At 40.8% G+C, this 27,637-nt stretch overlaps 1 protein-coding gene and 1 long non-coding RNA gene across 5 annotated transcripts in view; one reads left to right on the forward strand and one right to left on the reverse strand.

The window, feature by feature from the left end:
- Positions 1–4,416: 4,416 nt before the first annotated feature.
- On the reverse strand, positions 4,417–25,877 carry RGS18 (regulator of G protein signaling 18). Of its 4 annotated transcripts, none has more exons than XM_020790479.3 (5): positions 25,048–25,877; positions 19,146–19,244; positions 14,143–14,204; positions 8,550–8,716; positions 4,417–5,882 (listed from the first exon to the last, which is right to left on the reverse strand). In XM_020790479.3, exons 1-5 carry the CDS (start codon positions 25,161–25,163, stop codon positions 5,625–5,627), a joined length of 702 nt encoding a protein of 233 aa, XP_020646138.1. In that variant the 5' UTR covers positions 25,164–25,877; the 3' UTR covers positions 4,417–5,624. The 4 variants fall into 4 exon arrangements, with proteins under 4 accessions (XP_020646138.1, XP_020646137.1, XP_078248440.1 ...); XM_020790478.3 differs by having other exon boundaries at positions 14,143–14,207; XM_078392314.1 differs by lacking the exon at positions 14,143–14,204 and having other exon boundaries at positions 25,048–25,363.
- Positions 13,339–27,637, forward strand: part of LOC140706724 (uncharacterized) — a 46,263-nt gene continuing 31,964 nt past the window's right edge. Inside the window, exon 1 of the long non-coding RNA XR_013544575.1 lies at positions 13,339–13,432. This is a non-coding gene — a long non-coding RNA (uncharacterized LOC140706724). The remainder of the gene's footprint in view (positions 13,433–27,637) is intronic.

A 27,637-nucleotide genomic window follows, 5' to 3' on the forward strand; every position in this document is an offset into this window, starting at 1 on the left:
ATACAATTGATAGGGTGAAGGAAGGAGCAAAGTTCAGATAAGTTAGTCAGTGGATGTAGGGACTGAGTTAAACATTGGTGAGTGACATGAGGAGAGAGAGAGATAGAAGACAGGAGGGAGAGTGTGCTAAAGAGGGAATTAGGAATAAGAAATAATGTTAATATATATATAGGTTCTGGTAAGGGCAAGCAGCCTGCAAAACATAAAGCCCCTGCCAAACCACCTCCAGTAATTTCTTCATTTGAAGACGAGGAGTGGCCAGAATAAAGTGCCATACTGGCAAAGTTGCATGAATTGGAAAGAAAAAGGGGAATGGCTAGGAATGTGGCTAGTACCACTACACTGAGAAGGTTGTGTAGGGAATCCAAGGCTCACAGGATGGCAGAATTGTGACAGTTGGGTGGTGTAACATTGTTGTGTATTGCTCTTTTAGAGAAGGAGAGTACTGGTTCTGCAAGAGCATCTTCAGCGGATGGAGCAAGTTGCAGCCAGCAGATCAGCCATCCTGACATGGAAGAGGACATGAGGTTTGAGCCCCAGACCATTGAGAATACTCAGATGGTAAAGACAGTTGAAGAAGAGCAGACCCATAGAGGTGCAGGAGTGCTGGCAGTAGACAGGCTGTGGTTGACTGCGCCTCAGCAGGACCTACCCAACAAGTGTCAATGCTGCAGGGCCTGCACTGCCAGTGGAAGGTGAATTGGCATCAACATCAAACACGACACACATAGAAGGGATGTGGACTTGGGGAGAAGTTAGCCCATCGGTATTGTCTCAGATGATGGCTAGTTTAATGTCTGCCAGTATAGAAAGGGGTTCACCTACATTGGAAGTGCCTGTACCGACTTTGAAGCCTTGGACAGCACCTTATCCACAGTGGTCTATATCTGATATCAGATATTAAATGGATAAGAACAGATACTAGATCTTAGACAAAAGGCTGAGAAGAGATCCCCACAGTTGTCTTCACCTAGTCAAATGCCAGGGTTTGTTGAAGGATTGTGACAATTCAGTCACCTTACAATATGTCACATTCCCAGGGGTTTTAACAGACAAAAATCCAATAAGCCAGTCCAATGTCAGAAGTCCATTAGATGCAAAACAGATACCGAAATGCCAGAGCCAAAACACAAAACATAGTCTGAAGTCCAAAGCCGAGGGTCCAGAAAACAAAGTCCAAGATGAGCAGGAGTGTGGATATGAGCCAGAGGAATTGACTTGTTGCTTCCAAGAGCTTCCCAGCTGTCTGGGAACTGATTATATAGCAAAACAGTCATTGAACTGCTGGAAGCTTTTTCATCCTGTCAAAACTTAGGACTAGCTGACTGGATGTTTCCGCGGGCAGCATTCAGGCGATCCTCTGACCTTTGCATCATGAGTCTTTGCTGAAGTCTGGCCCTTACCCTGGCTACTGAGGAAGGAGAATCTGGTGGCGATTCAGCTGTCTGTGCTTCCAATTGCTCAGCATTCTCCTCAGCTATAGTTAACCCCTCAGGTTATACATTTCAAAGACAGTGTTTCAGATGGATGACTTACTGGTCTCCAAAGATAGGGTCTTGTTCCATCTTTGCTGGTCCAAGACTAATCAATTAGGAATAGGACAAGTTATAAGTTTAGGGTGTTGTTCCTGGTTGGGGAGTTATGCCTGGTTAGGGCCATTTCCAAATATGTTGAGATGCAGGGGACTTCAGCAGGGGATCTACTTTGCCACAGAGATTACTCACCCCTTACAAGATACCAATTTTGAACAGTTACTGCCCGGGGGCTTCTGGAAGCAGGAATAGTGGGATGGAATTTTGGCACTCAGTTTTTCGCATAGGAGCAGCATCCATAGCAGCAGCTCTAGGATATTGGGAGGAGCAGATTAAAAAGATGGGACGGTGGTCTTTGTAAATGTTCAAGACATATGTATGTTCTCTCCCACAATAGATTCTGGTGTTGTTTAGGGTTTTTTTCAGGATTCAAGTTGGTTACCTCCCAGTTGAGAGTTGTTTTGTATGGTCAGTTACATACAATGGATGGCGAAGTACACTTTGCAGACTGGTTGGGGCCATAATTTATGCCTTGGTGCACAGGCCATGTTGGAATGGAGGGGACGGAGAGATATGCTCTGGGGCAGGTTCTTCAAACTGGTGTCCTAGGGTACTCAAGATGTACCCCCTGATATATTGGTTGTTCACTTGGGAGGATATTACTTGGCTCAAACAATGGGCAAGTCACTTATACTACAGGTGATCAATGATTTACAAGCCTTTAAGGCCAGGTTTCCTGCAACAAAGTTGATTAGGTCAAACATTATACCAAGGATGGTGTGGCAGGCTGATTGTGATCCAAAGTGCATTGACCGTGCATGTTGCGGTGTTAACCATGAAGTATGCAGAGCCATAAGAGCTGGACTGGGGTCAGTGATATAAGAGTTTGTCAACCAGAGTTATATAGGAGTGATGGAGTTCACTTGTCTGATGTGGGACTGGACTTTTTTCTGCACAATCTATAAGGGGGCCCTGGGGCCAAACTTTCCGGCTGTGATGGTGGGCATGGGGCATATGAATAGCCTCTTGTCATGGTGGGTAGTGCAAGGGGAAGAGTTTTCATGACTTCCTGGAGGACACATGGTGCAGAAAAAAATATCCCATCTCCCTGTTTGGTGGAGCCAGCAGTGCTCTGAGGGGAGGTGGCATTTTATAAAGGGAGCTTCCCGGGCAGCAGTTCACCTAGGGTCATGAGGCTTGGTGGACTAAGGCAGTGGGGGGTACCCCTATCATGGGGCACCTGAACACGTGCTGGTTGGAAGACAGCATGATTCAGAAATAGGAACTCACCCTGCTTTGGAATCCGGAGGTAAAGGCTGCACTGGATTTGGATAAGTACTGCACTACATTAGGCCCCCTTGTAGATGGGGAATTGTTTAAATAGTTAATGAAGTTGTGGCCCAAGTTTTAACCCAACAACCTGTGTTGTATCTTTATTTCCGGGCAAAGTAATACAGGAAAAGAGAAAGAAGAGCCAGAGAGAGAATGGGAGACAGAAAAAAGCTTACCTGGAACATTTCTGGCTTCAGGTATCCCTTCCACCATTTCTTTCTCACTTTCTCAGGTATTTAGATAGAGGAAGCCAAGTAGCCCCATTCAGTTTAACAGCAGGAAGTCTCTTTGAGGTAAATGATGTTTAGTTCTGGGCAAGAGAGTATGTTTTGTTTTTTTTAAAAAAGCCAGGAAATTCAGTGTAGTATATTTCTTCTTTGTCCACAATTCAAAACAACAGGAAATGGTCCAACAGTGCTTTGCAATTTCATGGCTGTGTTGCCAGCAGGAAAAACGATGTAAAAATGATCCTTATCAAGAAAAATTGCCTAATTATTTGGTTCCCATGACAACATACTGCCTGCAATTTCTCTAAAAATGGATGGTCAGTTTGGCCAGGTTGAAGCACTCCTTCAGGCCCATAAACCCTCTTCTCTCCAGTCCTTCAATCTTACAAGAGCATCCCGATAAAATTTGGGACTGTCTCTTTGTAGTAAAGGAGGGCTTATTTGTGGGCAAGTGGATACCTTTTGTTTCAGAAAGCCAAACAGTTCAATCCTTTAAAAAAAAACTCTGCCTAATGAATGTGACATATACTTTCTGTGTCAACAATTTGAAACACCAGGAAACAGTATGATACTGCCTTGCAATATCATGCCTGCATTGCCAGCAGGAAAAATGATGTCAAGATTTATATTCAAAGGTCAGGCTGAATGCCGAGGATGCTAATGTCACAAGTTAAGATCGTCTACAGGATGCCCATTTATGCTCATTATTGTTCAGACAGACAAAAAGCAAGGGAAAAATCTCCAAAACCCGATTCTTTTTTGTTGCTTTTCATTAGCCCCACTCACCCAAATACAAAGCAATTGTCATGGTTGTTTTTCAACAAGTTCTCTAGGCATTGTTTGAAGCATAAAGCAATCTGAATGCATAAAAAGAAATCCTCTGTTCAAACAGGAACAAGAGAGAGAAGAAATTAATAAGAAATGCACAAAATTTAAAGAAATTTAAATTGTTGTTTGAAATTAAAAGCAAGCAAAACACTTTCTTTCAATGGGAATTCTGTGTGACCACTACCCCCATGTGACAGCACATATTTTGGGAGCAAAATTTGGTGGCACAGATTCTAAGGGACATGAGGGGTACAGAATTAGCTTTGGAGGGGTATCATGATACTTGCTACTGATATGTGTGAAAGGCTTGGATTATTTCTTCTTGGAGATGAAAGCAGTAAATTTATAGATTATTTTGCACATAAAATGCTTAAAGAGATGGGAACAATGAACTAGCTTTCGTAATGTTGGGATCACCCCACTTACTGAGGGAGTAAGAACTGCCATTTCTAAGATTTGATATTGTTTAGAAAGAGGTCACCAAAACTTTACTGGCATTTTTAAAAATACTTGTGTTTATTTAAAAACAAACAGATTGAGTAGGGATGGAAGCACAGTTTAGACGCTGCAACAAACCACCAAAATCCACGTCCAAGATTTTCAAAGCCATAATCAGCATTCTGACTACCCACCCTAAGATGTGTCCTTCTATGTCAGTTCCCAACCATGTAGGTAGCGGGATTATTACACCCTTTATTGATCATCCTATGATCAGTTCTTTCCAGCTGAGAACATTTTCCTCACATGACCCCATATCAAGATACAATTGCCTAATTATTTAGTTTCCATGACAACTTATTTTCTGCAGTCTCCTTGAGAATGGATATTTTCAGTTAAACTTGGCCAGCTAATTTGGCCAGCTTGGAGCAGTTCTTCAGACTCATCGACCATCCACCCTCAGGTTCTTCAGTCTTATCATCATCTTGTCCCTGCTACCCAAAGCAGTGTGGCCACAGTTGTACCCTACCGGTCTCTCTACTCATTCTACTACAACACTGCCAGGTTTTGCCAGAAGTCATTCCACATATGAATGCAATGCCCTTAAGACTGCAGTCACAATCTTTTCCTGGTCACATGTGGCATGCAAAGTAGGGTTTCTTCACTCATCTTTCAAAGTTGCGTATGTAGAGTATCACTGTTTTCTCTTCTGTATTTAAAAGTGTAGAGTATGAAGATTTTTGCACTCAACATGTTAATATTTTGTGCATTGGTTTATAATATGTAAGGATAGATCAACTGGCAACTTATAGATTGGATAGTAACATATGCCCACTGTCTACCATTATTTATTCAGAAATAAGTCTCCTTGAGTTCAGTGGGTATAGGACTGCAACCAAAAGTCACATATCTTATTTGGGCTTTTTATGTGACATATAAATGTACAGGTATGTATATAATGTATTTGGACATTATGGCTGACTGCACACACTCTGTGGACACAAAATTGCAGTGCCAGTTTTTTTTTGGTATCTGACCCCTCATGGCTATCAAACTACTCTCTGGAGGATAGAATTGACCTTAAAATAAAAAAGCCATCCACACAATGCACGAAAATAAAGACCTTTGAACATTATCAGATGAAATTATATACAAATCTTGAGAAACTGGTAAAGATGCACTATGTCATCCACCTCAGATTATGATCCCCCCCTTGTTGGTAAGAAGATGAACTCTGACTGGCAAAGTCAAAGAAAGACTTTTTTTTTTATAGCCAAATGGAAAAATCTGGCTGGGCATCCTTGAATTCATTGAAGGTAAAAGAGCGTGATCTCCTTCTCAGCGCAGAGTGGCCATGAGGTCTGCCATGGAGCACATCTAAGTAAAAGCTGGACCTCAGGAAGCGTGGGTAACAGTCCTGTTCCATCAGAGCATAGATTTTGGTCTGTGCAGCATCAAAGGTATGGAGTGTTGGGTGACTTATGCTCTCACTAGTACAGAGTTTGGTGTTAAAGTCAAGGTTGACCTAGAAGAAAATAAGGGGTGGGGGGAAAAGCCCAATATCTGGTAAAGTAGAACTTACTTATGGTAGTTCTCAAGATTCACACACAATTCTTGGGTTACCTACTCTCCAAATTTCCACACAGGTACTGTGGATCTAGGCCACACACAGAGATTGAGGCTTAATCTTATCTTTAAGGGTGAGATGCATTATCCCTAATTTCCTCAAAATATTCTACTTCTGAAAACAGTCTATTTACTGCCAGTTTGGAGTAGGAAAGATGCAATTTGGCCCAGATGTTCCATCTGAACTGACCATTTCCCTTCCTTAAATGTACAAGATGGCTAGTGGTTCCCTCCCATGTCTCTTTAAAAAAATGCTTTCAAAAGCTCTTCACCACTCACAATGCACTGCTTGCAGTGTTCCCAGCACCTGCTATTCATAAGTGTACAAGCAATAATTTGGAGGTAGCTTATAGTCATTATGACTAGAAGTCAGTGATGGACTTTCGTTCCATGAAATTGGACTAGGCAATATAAAGAGACTGTTACATTTTTCAGTGGTTCTTGTCAACCCCGTGGGGCAAAATAGACAAGACTATACAAGTGGGAAAGAAGAGCACAACATGTCTCACTTTGACATCCACAAGGCTACAGGAAGGTTTGACTCCATCTCATCAGTAACCTGAGAGCCACCCTTCTTACCTTCTCCAATCTCACAGAACAACTGGCAAGGAAAATGTATCTGATGATTGTTGTGGGTTTTTCCGGCTCTTTGGCCGTGTTCTGAAGGTTGTTCTTCCTGATGTTTCACCAGTCTCTGTGGCCGGCATCTTCAGAGGACAGGAGTAGGAACTCTGTCTGTGCTCTGTTGCAGTTTGTTGGATAGCTGAGTATTTATAGCTGTGGGAACAGCTTTTGTCCAAGACAAAAACAGGACAGCTATAAATACTCAACTGTCCTAAAAACTGCAACAGAGCACGGACAGAGTTCCTACTCCTGTCCTCTAAAGATGCCAACCACAGAGACTGGTGAAATGTCAGGAAGAACAACCTTCAGAACATGGCCAAAGAGCCTGAAAAACCCACAACAACCATCAGATCCCAGCCGTGAAAGCCTTTGAGAAAATGTATCTCTTTCTGGTATGTATATGATGCTTTGCAGCTGAAGCACTTGGCTTGGCTTCCAAGGGCAAACAGACCAAATGCTATACTTGGAGGTCTTTGCCCTGGGGGAATACTATCCTACCATACTTGTCAATAGATGGATGAGCCACCTCTGACAGAGACCAGATGGTGATGGTTATAGCAGAGAGTGGTGTGGTTTGTCTCTGTCAGTGCAGTATATTTTTAAATATGCAGACAACTGCCAGTTTAGCATGAGAAAAAGCTCTCTCATGTTGACTCAAGTTCCACAAAGCCAGGAAATCAGAAGGTAAGCCAGGTGATGCCTTAACAGACGCAACTAGTCATCAGGAATGATCAAGAATGCATGTTATTTTACTTAAACCTCCATGGATTCACACAGGGCTTTACAAGCCCCAGGAAAGATACCCACTTTGTCCTCTTAGTCCTCCATGCCTTATGAAGCATTTGAACCTTACTGTAGTACTAGAGGAATTATCCTTGGAGTTGACACATGCCTGCACATTGCTTATATCTGTAGCTGGGAGGATGGGTTCAAGAGCAAAAGATGTGGATCTCCTCTGACATTATTGAATTCCAATTTATTACTGTTTATAATTTATTAATTTGTTAATAAATAAATTCCAAATTAACAAAAACCTATTTGAAAACATACAGATACTCATAACATTATCCCCACATAACGTCTTTGATAGAATGATGATCACTCTGCTGATGAAAGAGAAATGAGAACCTAGATCCATACATCAGGTGTGTGACATATCACTCGTATGCTATTCTCAGTGCTGCCTCTTGGAACTAATCTTCAGTCAATCTTTTTTTTTTTTTGGCACCTTAGACTATTATGATTATTACTATGAAGCCTGTATTTAAACTTGTGATTTGTTTTATTCATTCAGTTTTATCATCTCCTCTCTTGCCAATATAACAGTCGTTGTTTTCATGTGATAGTACTTAATTATCTATTTAGTAGACTGATGAAGAGTAATTCTGATGTACCAGCATCAAAAATAGGCACATAAATACAATATCTACTTGACCATACTATAATATTTCTGGGCTGTTTTCAAATGGTAGGCTCAGTCCAGAGAAGATTAAGCAGCAAAATCCAGATGAGGTTGAACAGTCCACGTTCAATTAGAAGGAAGCCTCCCCAGGGAAGGGGACTCAAGTCACAGGACTCATTGTCAATTCTTAATTTAGTCACACTGGTGACGCGACTCGGACTCAACTTCTGTGTTTTTTTTTTCAATAACCCAGGTTTGACCTGCAACTCAGAACACACTCCCTTTTTTTCTAGGGAGGAAGCTAGTTTTTAATAGGGACTTGGACTCAGAGCTTGAGACTTGGGACCGAAGACTCAGACTCGGACTTGGTACTTGGTGCCAAAGACTTGGACTTAGACTTGGGACTCGAACCCAAAGACTTGTCAACATCCTTGAGTCTTCCTATATTGAATAGAACTTCACTCCTAATTAAGGTCGGTGTGGTGCTATGCATATGCAGAGACAAGAGAGAAGGCACAAGTGGAACCATTTTTACTGTACCTCTTTTGGAGCCTCTTTTTCAATGAACGTCTCATAGATTGTCTTTGCTTTGAGTGGGAGTTGAGACATATCGTTGCTTTTCTTGTAATCTTCACAAGCCATCCAAAACTCAATGTTCTCTTCACTAAATTCACTTTTGAGGAATGCTGTGAATGCATCTATTCCAGCTATAAAAACAGACAAAACACCATTATAATGTCAAATGTTTACAGCAAAAGTACATTTCCCTCACTATAGTTTTAACACAAACACCTATTTTCAGATTTCTTCTCAGTGGTGCCATCTTCTCAGTGGTACCAACCTATTTCATATCTCCTTAAACTTTGTTTCTTTCGTTGTATTTGTACTTGAGGAAGAGCAGATGCAGTTTGCATGGATCAAAGGAATAGGTCAAAGCATTCTGGAGTGGCTCTTCATTCTGAATAGCCATCCTGGAAAAGTTCATAGCTTATTTATTTATTTATTTATTTATTTATTTATTTATTTATTTATTTATTTATTTATTTATTTATTTATTTATTTATTTATTTATTTATTTATTTATTTATTTACATCCCGCCTATCTGGTCTTATGACCACTTTTAATAACAAGAAGGTAAATTAAGCATCCTTTCCTGTGCTGAGTACAGGAACATGTTCCACTGCATATCGAAGGACCTAAATAGTGATAAAGGTTTATTTGTGCAATATATGTATTAATAACCCACCCTTTTGCAATATTTTATGTTATAAAATATTTGTCTCCCTTGACAGATTCTGACTTCTGTCCCATAAACAAGAGTCTACCTGCCATACAGCTTATAATCTTGGCTAGAGTATGCTGATTAACAGCTTGACAGTCCCATTCCTGTATTTAAAAAAATCTTTACAGCTCTGCCTATTATCCATATCCTTGTCTCAATGTGACACCGTCATGGGAATAGAGATGAGCACTTACCGTGGTTCAGCAGTTCAGCGCACTTTGGTGAATCAGGCCCACAGGTGTTGTGTGGACACCCCAGATTCTGTGTCTTGCCTTCTCCTGCAGGAGGCGGCAGGGTGCTGCTGCTTCTGATAGGGAGGCTGTGGGAGAAGTCAGGGCACGGATTCAGAGTGCCCACACAACACCTGTGGGCCTAATTTGCCAAATCTTGCCAAACTGCCAAACCACAGTAAGTACCCATTGCTTTGTATGGGGCACTTATTTGTATTCTCTGTGCTTTGTGCTTCATCCCTAGAAGCTCACGCTGAAACAAATCTGTTAGTGTTTGAAGTGCTAGTAAATAGTTTGTCTTTGCGTTCTTTCTTTTCTCTCTTTTCTCCCATACCTTTATTTTTGCCAGTGTCCTTTCCTGTGTGTCCTCTCTCTCTCTCTCTCTCTCTCTCTCTCTCTCTCTCTCTCTCTTGCAGTGGGGAGGGACATATTTCTTCTGTGGCAGTTTTGCATGCATGCGTATGTCAATTAGTTTCTGCATTGATTTGCAAGTTTCAAAACTAAATGAACATTTGCATTTGCCTATTGTGAGGAAGATGATAGTGACACAGGTGTCCCTGTGGGTGGGCTGTCTCACCTTCTCCCTGGTTTGGGGAATTTCAAAATTCCCCAAGATTCTCTCTGGGTCAAATGGGTGCTGGGAGAACCCATGACCAAAGAACGCAAGGTGTTAGAATGGGGAACCCAGATGAAGGCCCCAGAGCAGGAGATGCTGGCTGAGGACCTGGGTGAGGAAGAGCAACCCCTGGGGGAGGAGGGGGAGGAGGGACTGTGGGAACTGCAGGATATAAATGAGGTGTTGGAGGCAGAGCAGCAGAGGGCATCAAGAGGAAAGAAGGAGAGCAAGGGGTCCAGACAGGGGACCTACTCCCAGATGTGGTGGTAGAGGAGACAGAGGAAGAATAGCTTGGGGGGACTCCCTAGAAGACCCTGATAATGTCTTCTACAGATGAATTGAAGCCACTGGGTGGCTGGGGATATATACATAAGTATGTATGAATTGGGGTCTTGGTGCAACTGAGAGTGCCAAAAGATGAGCCAGAGGGCAACTTAATTCTTGACCCCCCTCCCTGACTTCATTACTGGGGAGAATAGGAACACTGGGTAGAAAAGCACTGGGCCCAGAAACCCTGGCTGGGAGAGCCATCTGCTATCTAGCTATGACACCGAAGGGGACAGAAGCAACAGGAACAACAGTGTCAGACCTCAGAGAGAAAACAAAACCAGAGAAGCTGGGATTGTCACTGCTGCCCTCAGTGCAGGCATATAAACTCTCCTTGCTGTGGGCACTGAGGTGCTGATTGACATGGAGAACCCACCAGGAGTAAATGGACTTGAGACTTTTGCAGTGATGCTAACTGGAGGGGCCTCAGATTGGAAGTCACACCTGCAGGAGATGCGGGCAGCTAACCTGATGATTGATATGAGTGGTTTGTTTAGCTGCCCCATCCCAGTCGCAATAAACCAGTTTGTGGTGAACTACCTTTGATGCTGTCTATGGATTGAGGCATAGAGGAAGGAACCCCTGTAGGCATGGCTAGGGTCAGCAGAGCTCACACATACGTTTTTAAATCTGCATTTTCTTACAATTTACTAGTTATCATATTTTCTCTTAAAGTGTGCATTCCTAAATGTATTTTATAATACAGATTCCTATATGTTTTTAAGATCTCTTCTAAGCTGAGAAGTGTATTGTAAAAATAGAAGATCCAAAGGATAACTGCATAATAGTTCACACATTACTCTGAAAGTGGATCAGGACAACTGACTTTGAATTGCAGACCAAACAAAATCTTTCAGCTTTCTTATCATTTGATGATATCCTAGGTAAAGGCTGACATGATGCGATGATCCCAATACTATACAGAAATAATAAATGTTCCATGTTGGATAATAGAAGTTGAGAGCTTTTCTCCCAGATATCAGTTTTGGTTTGTGGAGAGAACTAGATTTTGTACAGACAGTTATTTGATTACTCGAACTCTTACATCTGAAGTTGTATAATCAGGAAACAAATTTATTCCTTCAATGAAAACTCATCCAAGTGCTAGGGATATATACTGTAAATCCAGCTTTTGATATAGGAAAATCTGGAAGAAAAGAGAAGCTACCCTTATTTTTTTGATACCTATTGCAGATTAGATTAGGCATCCTTCAGTCTTGAGAGACTATGATAATGTGCTCTGTATGGAGGACTTGGAACAGTGTCTAGTGTGGCTGAGAAGGCCAATTCGAGAGGGACAATCCCTTCCACACTGAAGACAAATACAATCTGTCCCCTGTCCAGCCCCCTGATTTTGCCGCTTTCAGGACTGCCTCTTTGCCTCAGCCTGCTGGACAAGTGTCTCTTCAAAATGGGAGAGGCCACGATGCACTGCCTGCCTCCAGGCTGAACACTCAGATGTCAAGGTTTCTCATCTGTTGAGGTTCATTCCTAAGGCCTTCAGATCCCACTTGTAGATATCCTTGTATTGCAGCTGTGGTCTCCCTCTGGGGCAATTTCCCTGCACTAATTCTCTATACAGGAGATCTTTTGGAATGCGACCATCAGCCATTCTCACTACATGCCCAAGCCAACGTAGACGTCACTGTTTCAGTAATGTATACAGCTCATTCTAGGACTACTCTATTTGGAACTTTGTCCTGCCAGGTGATACCAAAAATCTATCGCAGGCAACACATATGGAAGGTGTTCAGCTTCCTCTCCTGCCATGCACAAAGGGTCCAGGACTCACTGCAGTACAGGAGTGTGCTCAGGACACAGGTTCTATAGACCTGGATCTTGGTATGTGTCGTCAGCTTCTTATTGAGCCATACTCTCTTTGTGAGTCTAGAGAACATGGTAGCTGCTTTGCCAATGCGTTTATCCAGCTCAACATCTAGGGAGAGAGTGTCAGAGATTGTTGAGCCAAGGTACAGAAAGTCATGAACAACCTCCAATTCTTGTGTGGAGATGGAAATAGAGGGAGGTGAGTCAACACCCTGGCCCATGGCTTTTGTTTTCTTCAGGCTGATTGTTAGTCCAAAGTCTTTGCAGGTCTTGCTGAAATGATTCATGAGTTGTTGGAGGTCTTCAGCAGAGTGGGCAACAATGGCTGCATCATCTGCGAAGAGGAAGTGCCACATGCATTTCAGTTGGACTTTGGTCTTTGCTCTCAATCTAGTGAGATTAAAAAGCTTTCCATCTGATCTAGTCCGGAGATAGACACCTTCTGTTGCAGTTCCAAAGTCGTGCTTCAGCATGACAGCAAAAAAGATCCCAAACAGGGTTGGCACGAGGACATAACCCTGTTTCACGCCGCTTCAGATGTCAAAGGGATCTGATGTTGAGCCCTCAAAAACTACGGTGACCCTCATTTCCTCATGAAAGGACCTGGGGACATCCAATCTTAGGAAGTATTTTAAAAGTATTTTGAAAAGGCCATCCCTCGCCTTTGTGAGATCTATGAAGACCACAAAGAGTGGCTGTTGTTGTTCCCTACATTTCTCCTGCAACTGTCTGAGGCAGACTATCATGTCAGTGGTGGATCTATTAGCTCAAAATCCACACTAGAACATATTGCAGGAGGACAATGGAAAGTTGAGGAGAAAATGAAAAAAAAATATTGTAGCTAATTTCTACTCCGTTCACAAGTAACATTATATTGATTGCAGTACAGGTATTCACAGATTTTTTTTCCTTTCTAAAACATGAATTCATTTCTGCATGGTGATGTTGACATTTACATGCTGCCCTTAATCCAAATGTAGGCATGCATAGTAATAATATAGTTACACCACTAAATAGATTCCAACTTATGGTGATTCTTTTCTGGTTTTCTAGGTACAAAGTACTCAGAAGTAGATTGCCATTCCTTTCTCCTGTGGATGCCTTGGACTGTGCAGCTTGGGTCTTCTACTGGGATACATGGTGAGTAATCAAACTCCAACCTCTGTTTCCACAGCCAGATACATAACTCACTGAGCTATGGTGTGCACTGGTGCCAATCTGAAACCAGCATAAATGGCAATGTGCTTTCACTGTAGAGATGTCTAAAGGCACTGTAGCAGAAAAGTTTAGGACATGGTACACACCCACACAAGCCATAGGTTCCATCTTATAAGAATACAATATAAAATGCATATAATGTATGATGACTTGAATGCTCAACAGTACATAAGAACTCCACTTTAATACTCGTCTCTGAAATAACTCTGGTTCAGTTTCCATGCCATCTACCCCCAGCTCTTTATGGCCCAAGTGGTGAATACACTGAGGTGGTTGCATTTCTTTAAAATGTTCTGATGAGCCTTCACCATGCCGTGGAATGTCTGTACTTCCCTTTGACTTTGGGAAGTATAGCACATTGGATCATTTTCTGGAGTACCTCAGTAACTTTTTTAAGTTTCCAAGGTATATTTTCTGATGAGAATTCAGACAATTTCTCACAGCAATCCATTTTTCACGGGCAGTCACATTTAATAGTCTCCTTAACTTTGTACACAACTAGTCCTTCACCACAGAAGAATAGTAATGAGACATTTTGGCACAAAATGTTTCGATCCCTGGTTTGCAGAATGAAAGGAAAGACATAGACCTTCAGTAAAGCATAATGCCAGGTGAAAGGCACACATACTAACCTTTCTGTGTAATCAGGTTGTCAAAAGACTCACCCCACTTCTTAACAGTGTCAGGGGACTCCCTGCTGGTGACAGAAAAAGAGGAAGCATGCTCAGTGTGTACTTTTGAGTCTTTTCCTAACATCTGTTACCTCCTATTGCTATCAATTTGTCATATTTCACAGGGTGTTGAATTGGATTAGTTTACAAAAGAAAGTTCTCCCTCTTGAGCTTTCGAAAACAGGTGGTATCATTTTGTTGTCATTTTTCCCTATTGAATTATACAAAGAACCTCCCTCCCTGTTCAAAGAATTGAAAGGAAATATTGTCCCTTGGTTGTTTCTCTTCTATTCTTCCATCTTTCATGAAAAATTGAACTATTGTGTATGAAAGAGATCATAGGACAGTGTAGTCAGCTGTGTTTTTTCAGTGGTGAATTTTTTTTTACTAAAAATACAAAAGCTTTGGAAGCAAAAGTGAACTGCTTGCACCACAATGGGATTTCAAATAGACCCTGCCTTACCACATGCTAGTTTTAAGTATACAGGAAGCTCTCTGCTGTACACAGAAACAAAGATGTGAAAGAAATGGCCCTAAACAGCATTAACACATGATGCCTGTCATTTTGTCTACAGCAAAAACAAAACAAAACAAAAGTTTTTAAAAAATGTCATGCTTTTTTTGAAGCACAGGGTTTTATTTTACTTTATTTTGGAGGTACAGAAGATTTTTTTTAAAAAAATCAAACTATGGAATAGGTTTATTGATCTCCGGCTTTGTAGTTTATGAAAAAAAGGGAAGCAGATCTCATTCATTTTTCTGGTTCAAAGTTTGAGAAACAATCTTTTTGAATATGTCCTTGATTACTTTTTAGAGCCTTGTGGGACAATGAGCATTATAGGACAGATAGAATGACGTGAGGAGAAGATTATTATTTTTTTCGTCATCTGAAGCCAGCAAAATGAATCTGGACTGTTTGGAGCAGAGGAGACAGCAGAGAGATACTGGGGTGGGAAACAGATAGGAGCAACAAAGAGGTCACAGAGCATGGTAGGGAAAATGTGGCTTTCCCAATATTTTTTGACTTCAACTATCAATAGCCTCAAGCAGCATGCCTAATTATCAGAGATGATGGGAGTCAAATTAACAAATTGGGGGTGAAATGGGGATGCAGATTCTTCAAAATTAGAAAAAAAAACAGAGTGGATTTTTGTTTTAGATGTTTCAGCAAGATTACAATCTTCATGGAGGTCTCAAAGCTGTGTACACAAAAAATGTCCTTTTTATATAAAATGTATAACTATTGCATGTGTCCTAGCCAACCACACATAATATATATGAGAGCTAACACAATTCAAACCATAACAATACCATAAGCACAAAGAAAGAACTAAAGGTGCACAAAAATGAGAGAACAGTATGTAAGGTCAATCATAAACCATCTATGAAGAGAAATGTATTACACACATATATGTACAAGAAATGGGCATGGACCACTGTTTTGTGCCCTTCTCCGGTGTATAAGTTCATAAACACACACGCACTCTTAAGTACATAAAAGACATTTTAAAATAATATCCCTATTTTGCAAAGGGGGAACTTTAACACTAAAACGGCTCTAAAGCAGAGGTTCCCAAACTTGAGTAACCTAGATGTTATTGGATTGCAATTCCCAGAAGCCTTCAACACCAGCTATGCTTGTTAGGGTTTCTGGGAGTTGTGGCCCAAGAATACCTGAGTTACCCAAGGTTGGAAACCAGTGCTCTAAAGCAGTGGTCCCCAACCTTGGGCCTCCAGATGTTCTTAGACTACAACTCCCAGAAGCCTTCACCACCACCTCTGCTGGCCAGGATTTCTGGGAGTTGAAGTCCAAGAACATCTGGAGGCCCAAGGTTGGGGACCACTGCTCTAAAGGATAATCAGTGAAACCATGGTAGAGAATAAAGCCATATTGGAACAGAAACTGAAAACAAACATGACAAACATAGATATCACAGAGCATATCACAAAGTTTCAGTTCAAGTCATGGATATGCATGGTATGTTAAAGGAAGTAAGCTCTGAGAAAACATTTTTAATTTTTCAGGCACAACACTTTACAGAAGAAAGAGACAGGAAGACAAGAGAGCACAGAAAGGCAAAAAACCCAAAGCAGAAAGGACTTGGGAAAATGAGATGTAAGGAAGATGTGGGAGTGGAGGGAGAATTTAGTAATCAGGCCTGAATGCCTGAATCACTGAAAGGCATTTGAAGAGGAGATGGGATGTAAAAAGATCAGGCATTCAAGCAAAGAATATCAAGCAAAACTAGCACGTTGATCATAATACAATGTCTGTTCACTGGTTTGTTTGTTTAACTGTTGATATATTGCCACACAGGGTGTCAGATGTTAGAGTAGTATCCAACATCTGTGTATTGTATGATGATTTCTTTTACTGCTCTATAAAGTGATTACCTATTTTTGCATTTCTATTTTATTTTATTTGGACCACAAGGCTACCCTTATTTCAATTGAATTATCCTTATCTTAAAGAAAACATACTTGTGTTGCTCTCTGAAGTTGGTAATTCATTCCCCATCAGCCTACTTCCTGTAGTGTCCTTCCATAGATAATTGAGGAAGTACACCAGCTGGATATACAGTGGTGCCTCGCTTGACGATGTTAATCCGTTCCAGCAAAATCGTTGTAGAGCGAAATCGTCATCAAGCAAAATAAAAAAGCCCATTGAAATGCATTGAAAACCGTTCAGTGTGTTCCAGTGGGCAAAATAACTGCTTGTCCAGCAAAGAACCTCCATAGGGTGGCCATTTTCTGCTCCCTGTACAGTGAAGAATCCGTCCCTAACACAGCGGGGAGCCATTTTGAACAACGGTCAGCCATTTTGGAAACCTGACGATCAGCTGTTTTGATCATCATAAAGTGAAAAATCGGTTCCCGAAGCAGAGAACCAATCACTGTAAAGCGTTTTTTTCGTATCTAAACATTGTTTTGCAATCGCAAAAGCGATCGCAAAAAACTAATCATTAAGTGGCTTCGTTGTGGAGTAGGGTAATCATTAAGCGGGGCACCACTGTACTGTGGGAGAGCCACACAACAGTTTTTGGAGCTTTGTACTTCCTTTACTAGTTAATGTTATGGCAGTATCACAGTGCTAATTAAATGCCAATTACCACCTCCCCTTCCCATTCACTAAATTTCTTCTGCCTCTTTCCAGTCTTATAGTTCCCCACCAATATTCCTAACAGAGAGATACTTGGAAAATGTTAGAACGTAAAAGTATATGCTTACATGAGAGGCTATAAAATTTGCTTCCCCTGACTTCTAAAATATAACAACATTGATGCCATGCAAACCTCTTTGGGACAGTATTCCAGAACTGAGATACACCACTGTTAAGGAAGTCCTCCTTCCCTCTTTGTAGATTATCATCATGCTATTGATGAAAAAGAAGCATGATGAAGGGACTTATCAATGATCCACAGGTTGATAAGAGTAGGAATTCCTTTGTGAGTCATCCAGTGTGGAACAGTGGATAAAGTGTTGGCCTGGAATTCAAGACACCTGCATTCAAATCTTTGGTCAGTCACGCAAACTCACTAGAAGGTGACAAAACTCCTTAAAAATCTCACATATTGTGAAAAGCTTATGAGGGTAACCATAAGGTAACCTATAACAAAAAGAGCAAATGCTTCCAAGTAATAAAATTCAATGTCCCTACAAGAGCCGGATGTTTGCTTATGAATGTTTTTGATAGGAAAATGTCAAGGTCAAATATAGGACACTCAAACAAAGTCATGTGACTGGGCGAGAATATTGTTAAATAATTTTCATGTCTGTCTGGATATCCTGCTTTCAGTTCTTATGGATTTCATTTTATGCATATGGAATGTAGAAGCAGCTAGATAAATAAAGCCTGTAGATGTTGACAAGTTGAAGTTGGCTGGGATCATTTTTCTCTGCTTCGAAAAAGTAGAATGAATAAAATGTGGATGTCTAGGGACAACATACCTCTCCATGAGTGCAGCAATAAAAAAAACTTGTATCTTGTTACCCAGATGAACATTCAAATGATTGAAAAAGGGATCTGATCTGATCTGATCTCCCACTGGAATTAACCCTATGAGTCATAAATGTCAGCTGATGGACCACACAGGTTCCATCCGCCAAGGAAAATTATGTCTTATGTTGCTCTGAGGACTTTAAGTGTCATATATTTGATCTTGAGATATACAGTGTTTTAGAGAGAGTATCTAAATGTCTCTCCACCTCTTTTTGGCCATGAAACCATATCAAGGTTTTTCTTTAGTGATAATTTACCTGACAACGTCCATGTTTTGGCCATTAATTCTTGACCACTAATCCATCTAATGAACGAGCCTCTCATAATTTCAGGAAGAGAAGAACTCTGCTCAAGAGAAAAAAAAGTTTTTGTTCAAAACAGACTCTGTTTTGGCTCAGTTATGCTCCTCACAGCAGCTACCCCAGCTGCCAAGACCAGTGAAGGATGTCACACCTCTATAATTAAATAGAAAAGGAAACTATGATATGAAGGAAAGGTTGAGTCAGTTTTTGAAAGAAGCCATGAAGCAAGGAACAGTCTGAAGCCTATGTCTTGCTTGCAAAAAGCAATGCAGGATGCCTGTGTTGAACTGTGGTTCATTTAGCATCATGTGGCTTCATTATGTACTCCATGCTTCCCAACTACTCAGTCTCTAAATAGACAGGCATTTTAGGAACGCCATGCAGCTCATGGTAATCACTTTTCACAAGGAAACTGTTCCTACAAATCCACCCCATGGAGATTTTTTTTAATCACTCAGAAAGGCTGGAATGCAAAGCAGTGTAGGATACCTATGCCAAAGAAAAATCTGAATGGAACAAAGGTAGAGGTAGTTCTTGACTGGAAAAAAGGGCACCTGCACATTTTGGTGCAAGCCCCCCTTCCCGGTTCATGAACTGCTCCTTCATACAATTCTTCTTGGCAATTTTACTCTTTATTTTCCACCCACGTATATACTGCTTACCTTGGAGTCTTGATCAATGTCTCAAATTTGTCAAGGCTGTCATTTGGGTACAATTCAGATTTTTGCAGAAGACTTAGACGGTTCCTCTTTTCTGGATTCCTGAAAGAAATTTTAAACCACAGCATGTCATCATTGCAAAAGACTTTAAAAGACTTCCTTTTTGTCAGAGCATAACATTTTGGAAAAGCCAAACTCTTCCTTCTCACATGTGATTGCACTAATGTTGATGTTATTTCTCCCATGTTTGCTATGGAGAATAATGAATTTCTCTCTTATACGTTTGCATACATTTACATGCACAATTATCTGCAGAGGTTAAATGAAAGTCTTTTCATTTTGACACTCTTGCACATAGGCACTGTAGGCAAAAGATGTATGCAAAGGGACTGAGAGTTAACTTTAGTGAGCCTAAGGAGAGGGCTAAGATCTTCTGATGCTATTTCAAAAAAGGCAAAGCAATGTAAGGCTTTATTAATGCAAGGCAGGGCCTTTACTAAAAAAAGAAAACAGGTAACTTAACTAAAAGGAAAGCTTCTGGGCTACCAATTAAACTAGACATAGCATCAGACATGATTGTGATGTGAAAGAACCATCCCATGTCACCTCCCCTTTTCCTTTATAATGACTAATAATCCAAAATGTTTAATACTTATATTTTAAAATCCTTTGTAAGCTGCCTTTCATCTCTCTACTAGAAGAAAGATGGGGAGTAGAAAGATAGTGTGACAGGATATAATGTGATCACAACTGAAGCTCCCCTACTCCCATTATAGTTCATTATCTGTAGGCAGTAGAAATCGTACCTCCCATGATGGCATCTTGTAGCATTAAACACCAGTAGAGGAGTAGAAGGGCTGGGATTTTCAATAAGGTCTGTACAGCCATCAGAATATGTAGTTGTGGAATTAGACAAGACATTTTTCTAAACATTATCATTTTAAAAAGCCTATTGTAATGACCAGGTTTATTGTCTGAAAACCCTCAGTTTAATGCAATTAAGTCTATATAGTCCTCAAGCTATTACTGACAAGGACAAAACAAACAAATGGAAAATCAAGAACCCTACAAAGTTGGAAATTCATGTTTTTAAAATGACGAACAATAAATGAATGACCTCTTATCACATTGTTTTGTATCTTTTGCAGCTAAGATGAATGGAAGTGTGAAAATGAACACACCAATATTGCTTTTTATTATTATTTGGATGGAGGCTTGGTTATCACTAGCTCCCCACAGCATTTGGTGGTCTGATTTCAAACCAAGTTTGCTGTTATCAGCCAGTTTTCAATTAGCATGCACTGGTTGGTTATGGGAACATATATAACAAAGCTAATTATGACTGTTTGCATACATATATCTATATATCTATGTGAATTTCCTGTATTTCTGATTTTCCAAAGGATAGCCATGTTAGTTTGTTCCAATATCAGGCTGGTGCAGTCTAAATAGGGCCACCTGAGGTAAGGGGTGACATGTCATTTGGTATGATCCTTACATCCAAATGACATACTGACCTCAGGCAACAATATTTAGTCAGACTTTCTGCTTCAATTTTGTGAATTATATTATGAAATGGCTTAATAAATGAGCCACTTCAGGACAGCAAATTGGGCAAGGGAAGTGACATTGTTAGTTTTTTGCCTTTGCTAGATTATTGTTGTTGAGTTGAAACACTTAGATTACTTTTTTAAACAAAAAATTATTTGCCTTGTGTGTAGTAGCAGTTGAAAAACTGTCTAGAGCCACAGTTTCAATGAGCACTTTGCACAAACGCAAAGAAAAAAATAGTTTAAAACATTTAATCTAAGTGGTTCAGCACATCAGTGATGGTCTAGCAAAACAAATCTGTAGAGGAGCAGGGGGAGAGTTCAATTTGGCAATATCCTCAAGTGGCTTACTTTTTAAGTCACTTCACAATGTTAGAAATTGACAGTGGAAGGAGCTTTGGCAGCTTTGACACCTGCAAGCTCAAGTATGGTCCATTCTCAGAGTGCTGGAAATGGACCAAATTAGAGTGTACCTATCAGTGTGCACGCATGCACACACACACACACACACACACACACACACACACACACACACACACAGAGAGAGAGAGAGAGAGAGAGAGAGAGAGAGAGAAAGAAAGAAAGAAAGAAAGAAGTCAATGAGAAGGGCTTTAAAAGGTGTGCGTAGAGGCACTGTGGGAACACATTAGTTCGCTTTAGCTGTCAGAATGTCTGATCACTAAAATGAAAACCAACCCAGTCTCATAGCACATCAGACAACAAGATGCCCATCTGATCAAGCCCCCAGCATGAACTTTAATGAGAATCTCTCTCTTTAAAACTTGTAGTGTGCATTGCTAAGGATAGGATATGAATAAAGTGGGATGCAGAAAATGTTGTTTACACTGTCCACCAATGAAACTGATGGTTAGGGTCAATGTATCCTGACAGTAAATAAGTAAGTTAACATTACAGAAGCCTCTGTTATTTCATAATACCATAAAATGTGGAATGTGTGGCTCTCTACCTGTTGTACTTCAACTCCCTTAAGTTCCAATGGTGAGGAATGTTGGGATCTATAGTTCAACAATATCTGAAGGACTACACATCCCTTGTGTCCACACTAGCATGCCCTGCTGTCACAGGTAGTTAATGAAGATTAAACCTCAAAGATACATTGAGGTAATAGTGGTAATACAGTGGTGCCCCGTATAGCGAGGTTAATCTGTTCCGGATTAACCTTCGCTATACGAAAACATCGCTGTGCGGGCAAGGAAAGCCTATTGGAACGCATTAAACTTAGTTTAATGCGTTCCAATAAGCGTCCAAACTTACCCCTCCAGCGATGTTTTCGCGTCCGGTGGCCATTTTGGAGCCACCGATCAGCTGTTCGGCGGCTCCAAAATGGCTGCCGGACGCCCCAATCGTCGCAAAGCGAGTGCGGCGATTGGGGCAGATCCGTATAGCGATCCCCAAAAAGGGATCGCTATACGGATTCTTCGTTAAACGGTGCGCTCGTTAAGCGAGGCACCACTGTATTTGTTTAGGCCTTCTTGTCTGACTGGGTATTTAACAACAGGCGCAGCCAAAGAATGGGGACATGCAGAAGTATAGTTTGCTAGACATAACAAGAACATTGCTGGAATACAGAGGGGCAACACAGCATTCTAACTTTCAGATTTTATATATGGCTACAGCTCTGAAGGACTGTGCAGAACATTATTTCTTATACCATCCTGTGGCTTAAGAGAGGGCTGGGCCTTTGTGCTTAGAATTCCACTGCCACCCCCAAATGACTGGCTTGCCAACAGAGATGACAAAAAGGAAGTCAGATAAAAGCTCAGAGCAATAACAAAGTGGCCCTTGACTATATTTAAAAGAAGCTGTTGAAAACCTTTATGAGAGCTGGCCTTTAGGGAAGTAGAAACTACGTATTTCTCAATGAAAATATTCCTTGCTGACCTTAAACCAAAAGAGTGCCCAGGAGCCTAGAGCTTTTGGTTGGAATTCATGAGCAAATTGATTCCATCACACTTGAACCCACTCAGGACACTCTGGCATAGAGACATCTCTTAATTCTGAGAGGTTGGCAGGAAGTAACAGCTTCAAGTGGCTGCATGAGAAGGAGAAAAGGGCTCTTGCACTTTTAATAATTGAGGAAGAGGGAATTTCAGCATATATGCCTTGTCATGTGAGCTACATCTGCTAACATTTCCTCTTCTGCTGCCATTGTTAGAGATGGAGGAGCTCTATCCATGCTATTATTGCTCCTTCCATCTTCACCTTAGTAAGAACTATGATTCCTACTACCTTGCAAAGCTAAAAGCATTCTGTATCTCAAAGCTAGCATACTAATAAATACTAACTTCCTTATTTTCCTAGAGTGCTATTTAGAGGACTGAGTCCACTAGTGAACTCAAATTCAACTCACTGTGTGGCAGAACAGGCAAGGACAGAAGGAGAAGCAAGAGAGGCCAGGGGGCTCCAAACATTTTCTATAGGTCTCTTGCTATATGTGCCATGGCAAGTATCTAGAAATGTTTACTTTTCATGTTAGTCCTAACTACAGCTAGCTGATTAAGCTTTATTTGCCCTTACCTAAGTGAACTGAATACCTTATAGTAGCAGAAGGGGAGGGAAGGGGAGCCTTACTACTGTAATGTGCTCTACGTGGGGCTGCCCTTGAGATTGATGCAGAAACTACAAATGGCCCAGAACACGACCACCAGATTATTAACTGGAGTGAAAAAATATCATCACATTTTCCCCACTCTGGCAACCTTACACTGGTTGCACATTCATTTATGCATTGACTTCAAGGTGTTAATGCTTACATATAAAGCCCTAAACAGTTTAGGACCTCAACACCTGACAGAGCGCCTGCTCCCACCTAGCTCTACTCCTTGATATAGCCAGGCTTGGTGGCTGAGGGCCTTGACCCTGAGAGAGCCCCGGAAGGAGAGGACTAGAAACTGGGCCTTCTTGGCGGTGACCCCTCATCTCTGGAACACCTTGCCCCTTGAGATTCGCCTGGCACCCTCGCTGGGAGTTTTTAAGAACAAGCTGAAGACTTGGTTCTCCAGGCAGGCGTTCCCTCCCTCCATTTCTTAGTTTTCTATGTCTTACCATCTTGGACTTTGCGTATCTCTATGTTGTTTGATATTGTTGTTTTAATTTTTGTTTTATACTCAGACTGTAAACCACCCAGAGTAGATTCATTGAATCTAGATGAGCAGGGTAAAAGCCAGAAAAATAAAATAAATAAATACTTGCAATGAGTCCTATATTTAGTGTCAATATGGATGGAATCAGATGCTATAGTCAGCCTGGCATTAGAAGAAAAACACATTATGGGTTCTGCCACACTACCCTCTCTAAGTACTGCACCTGAGCAATTAGGATACACCTCAAGCAGGCATTTAGCTCCTTGTAACCAATCTCAAAACAAAACAAGCTGATTTGCAAGCTACAGTGGGGTCTTGACTTGAGAACTTAATCCATATTGGAAGGCGGTTCTCAAGTCAAAAAGTCTGTAAGTCAAGTCTCCATTGACCTACAATGCATTGAAAACCGATTAATCCCGTAACAGGCCGTTTTTGTTCCATTTTGGTTTTTTCTGGTCTGTAAGTCAAATCTCAGTCTGCAAGTCAAACCTAAATTTTGCAGCCAAAGAAGTCTGTAACTCAAAAAGTCTGTAAGTCAAGCCGTCTGTAAGTCAAGGGTCCACTGTATAGATGTTCAGCAAAATTTGTGCGATTCCAGATGGTCAACCCTTAACACTTAGGGCATTGCTCTTTCTTACAGTGTCTTCCCAGTATGGTCCAGATCAGCCTTGTGCATGTCAACTGCAATCTCCTTTGGGTTACAGTTATATAAGCCACTGCTCAGCTTGGTGCGGCTAAGCTAATTTGTTTTCAATCGAATATCCATGTCTCACTGTGGTTTGGTGTATGGCTTCCTTTAAAAATAATAATAACCTAAACCCATGTAGATATTATGGTGAAATTTCAAATCCATACACTTGACAAAGTGGGCTCCCAGTTGTGAAAGTGTATACTATAAAAAAAAAAAAACACATTGATTATCTTTTAAGCCATGTCTAGAGACTGTTATTTTAGCTACCGTAAATATGCATTCTAGTATTTTCTGAGTGTTTGGAACAAGAATATCTTGTTGTAAAGAAACAAAGTCATGATCCATCCTCTTACATCTCACTCCTTGCCACGAAAGGTCAATGAACAGCACTCCTTAATATGCACCCACCCTTCCCTCCCATTTTCAGAGTTCCAGTTCACAAGTGATTTATGATCTGAGCTGGATGTGTGAGAGAAGACACATCATGTTCAATATATTACCATTTTTCACATTTCCAAAACATGTAATATACTAATACACTGACAAGAAAAACCCCTTACCTGCTTTTCGTTTCTGTCTTTCCTCCATCTTTACTCATGGACTTCATTATTTTATACAGTGATCTTATTCTTGAAGCAGTATTTAGCTGAGGGGATAAAATCAATGGATTCTCCATTTTACTCTCGAGAGGTCTGTTGAATTCTGCCTCACACTTCTCTTTCCTCAGTTCTGCATAAGGCACCTTCAAAGCCTGGTTTCTCACCCACAAGTTCTCACTCAGTTCAGATCATTATTTGGTGTGGGTTAGAGGTCTGTTCAGTCTGGGGAAAGCAAGTCTTTTTTTTATTCCCATTGGTTCAGCTAACACAGCAAGTGATCTTTCACGGAAGTCTCTTTTTAACTGCTGTTTCCGTTTAAAGTGAAATTAGTGATAGGCCCACATTTTGCAAGTCATCCAGATAAACAGAGGGTTGCCCACAGATGTAGTTTGTGGCTAGTATGTTCAGATCATGTGCTTCAGCCCAACATTTGATAAAAAGTGTAGTGAAAACAAAAACAAAGCCCAGAAAAACAATTTCAGCCATATGGAATCACAGAGCTAGAAGAGACGACTAAGGCATTCTTTATTTATTTGCAACATATTCTTATTTTATAAATATCAGAATAGCTTAAATAGCACCTCTGAAGACTATGTTTACTTAGTTTAGCAAGGCTATGGTTTCAGAAGCTCCCCAATGAGTCAATATATTTGTATCTAGTCCCTTCTTCATCAGCTGAAGACCACGTGCATGGGATTAGGTCCTTTTCTACATGCAACAACCCAGGCTAGAATTCAGCACTGTACATCTGCTACTGGAATTGCTTTTGTCAGTGGAATCAACAGAGGATATTTCTTTCCCACTGTTTGAGGCACTCAAGAACCTCTACTGGAGATATGAGAGCTACTTTCTGAGTAGAACTGGGGGATACAGGGGGAAGAAGGGATAAAAGATATTTTCTGATACAACGGAACATTTAATCCCCTGTCTGGTAGATTAGGCTGAACCTACCTCACAGGGTAGGTAAGTTTAAGGTGGTTGAGCAAAACTGGCCTTCAGTCAGAAAACATCTTGCCTGACAGGAGATTTGAACAATACCTCCTCAGTCACCTTCCAACACTCGATATACAACTTCAGGGTGGCTTTTACTGACATTTCCTCCGATGCGCCATTGTAACACAAGGACATCAATCAACCTGACGTCCTCCTCCACCACCAACTGACATTCTGCTGGAAACACAACATTTGTATCTACAAACGTTTACAATAACTACAGACTTAGATGGGCTGGGAACTATTTAAAATCAAGCCATTTTTTGAAAAAAAAAATGGGCAAGTGAGGAATGGTGTTGTTTTTAACATCAGTTTTTGTTCTGCTGATCTTGTCTGTTTCACATCCTGAAAGTTGAACCTAGCCACAGAAACATATTTTAAAAATACTTGTCTCATCCAGAGCTGTGGTGGGGGTGAGGGGAAATCAGGTCTCCATTCATCCACCTCTTCTACATTCAATGTTGATGCTTTCTGGCTAAATATTGTATTTTTTAATTTTATTTCTCGTACTGATATTTCTCACACATTTCTGCTGTTTTCAAAGGAATAAAACATGTGCACAGTGGAACTTGTGCACTGCTATAAGAATACCTTTTACATCACTTCCCCTCTTTTATCTTTGTACAGTTCTGAGTGAGGTTTTTTCCTGTGGAAGACTTGACCTACCATTAGGCAGACTGAGGCAGCTACACCATGCAGCAGATGCACAGGAAGCAGTCATGATGCTGTAGGCCAGAACAGCATATGCCTTGCAGTCTGCTTTGTACTGCTATTACGTCTGCTACCCACAAGTGAAATGAAGAAGGATGAGTTCTTGTTCATTTTCAGGTAGAAATTCTACTTCTAGCTACCTATCTCTTTTGGAGTGCCTGTTGAAAGCTTCCAACCAGAGGTTTCATTACAGACATCAACTGCATATGGGAGGGGCTTCATTTCAGCCTTGCCCTCAGCACTGTTTGAAAAATAAACCATGTTTTCAGGGAGGATCAAAAAGGGGTAGAAAGTCATGGGGGAAAAGCAGTGGATGAAATGAGATAAGGTGAATATCATATGGAAGGTGTGGGGGAAAAATATCAGTAACATCAGTGCAGAATCTGATATTCATAAGAACAGTGTTGGGAGAGCTCTCAGAAAGAAAATAGTTGGCATTGGTTGTATGCCAATCTGGTTAAAAACCTTCACTTTAAAAATAAACTAGGTAGCCTTCCTCAGTTATTAATCCAGTTTGTAAAATCACCTCAGTAAAATTTATAAACACCAGGATGTTTACCAATGGTTGTGTCTAGCTTGCTTTCAACATTAATCTGCAATTTAAAAAACACAAACAAACCCAAACCTTGGAAAAAGTCCTTGAAATATACATTCAACATGTATGTAAATGTGTTTTCTTGCAAATTCCATGTGTAGTCTCCTCTCAAAACAAATCTCTCTCTGTATAAGTATATAAATGAATGTTTCAGTATTTATATGTGTATTTGTAGACACCGCTAAGGGCATTCTTACAACATTCGGAAAATGACACAATTTGTTGAGATATCTAGGATCCTGTCTACCCATT

Source organism: Pogona vitticeps, chromosome 4 (genome assembly GCF_051106095.1).
Source record: "Pogona vitticeps strain Pit_001003342236 chromosome 4, PviZW2.1, whole genome shotgun sequence".
Taxonomy (NCBI): Eukaryota; Metazoa; Chordata; class Lepidosauria; order Squamata; family Agamidae; genus Pogona; species Pogona vitticeps.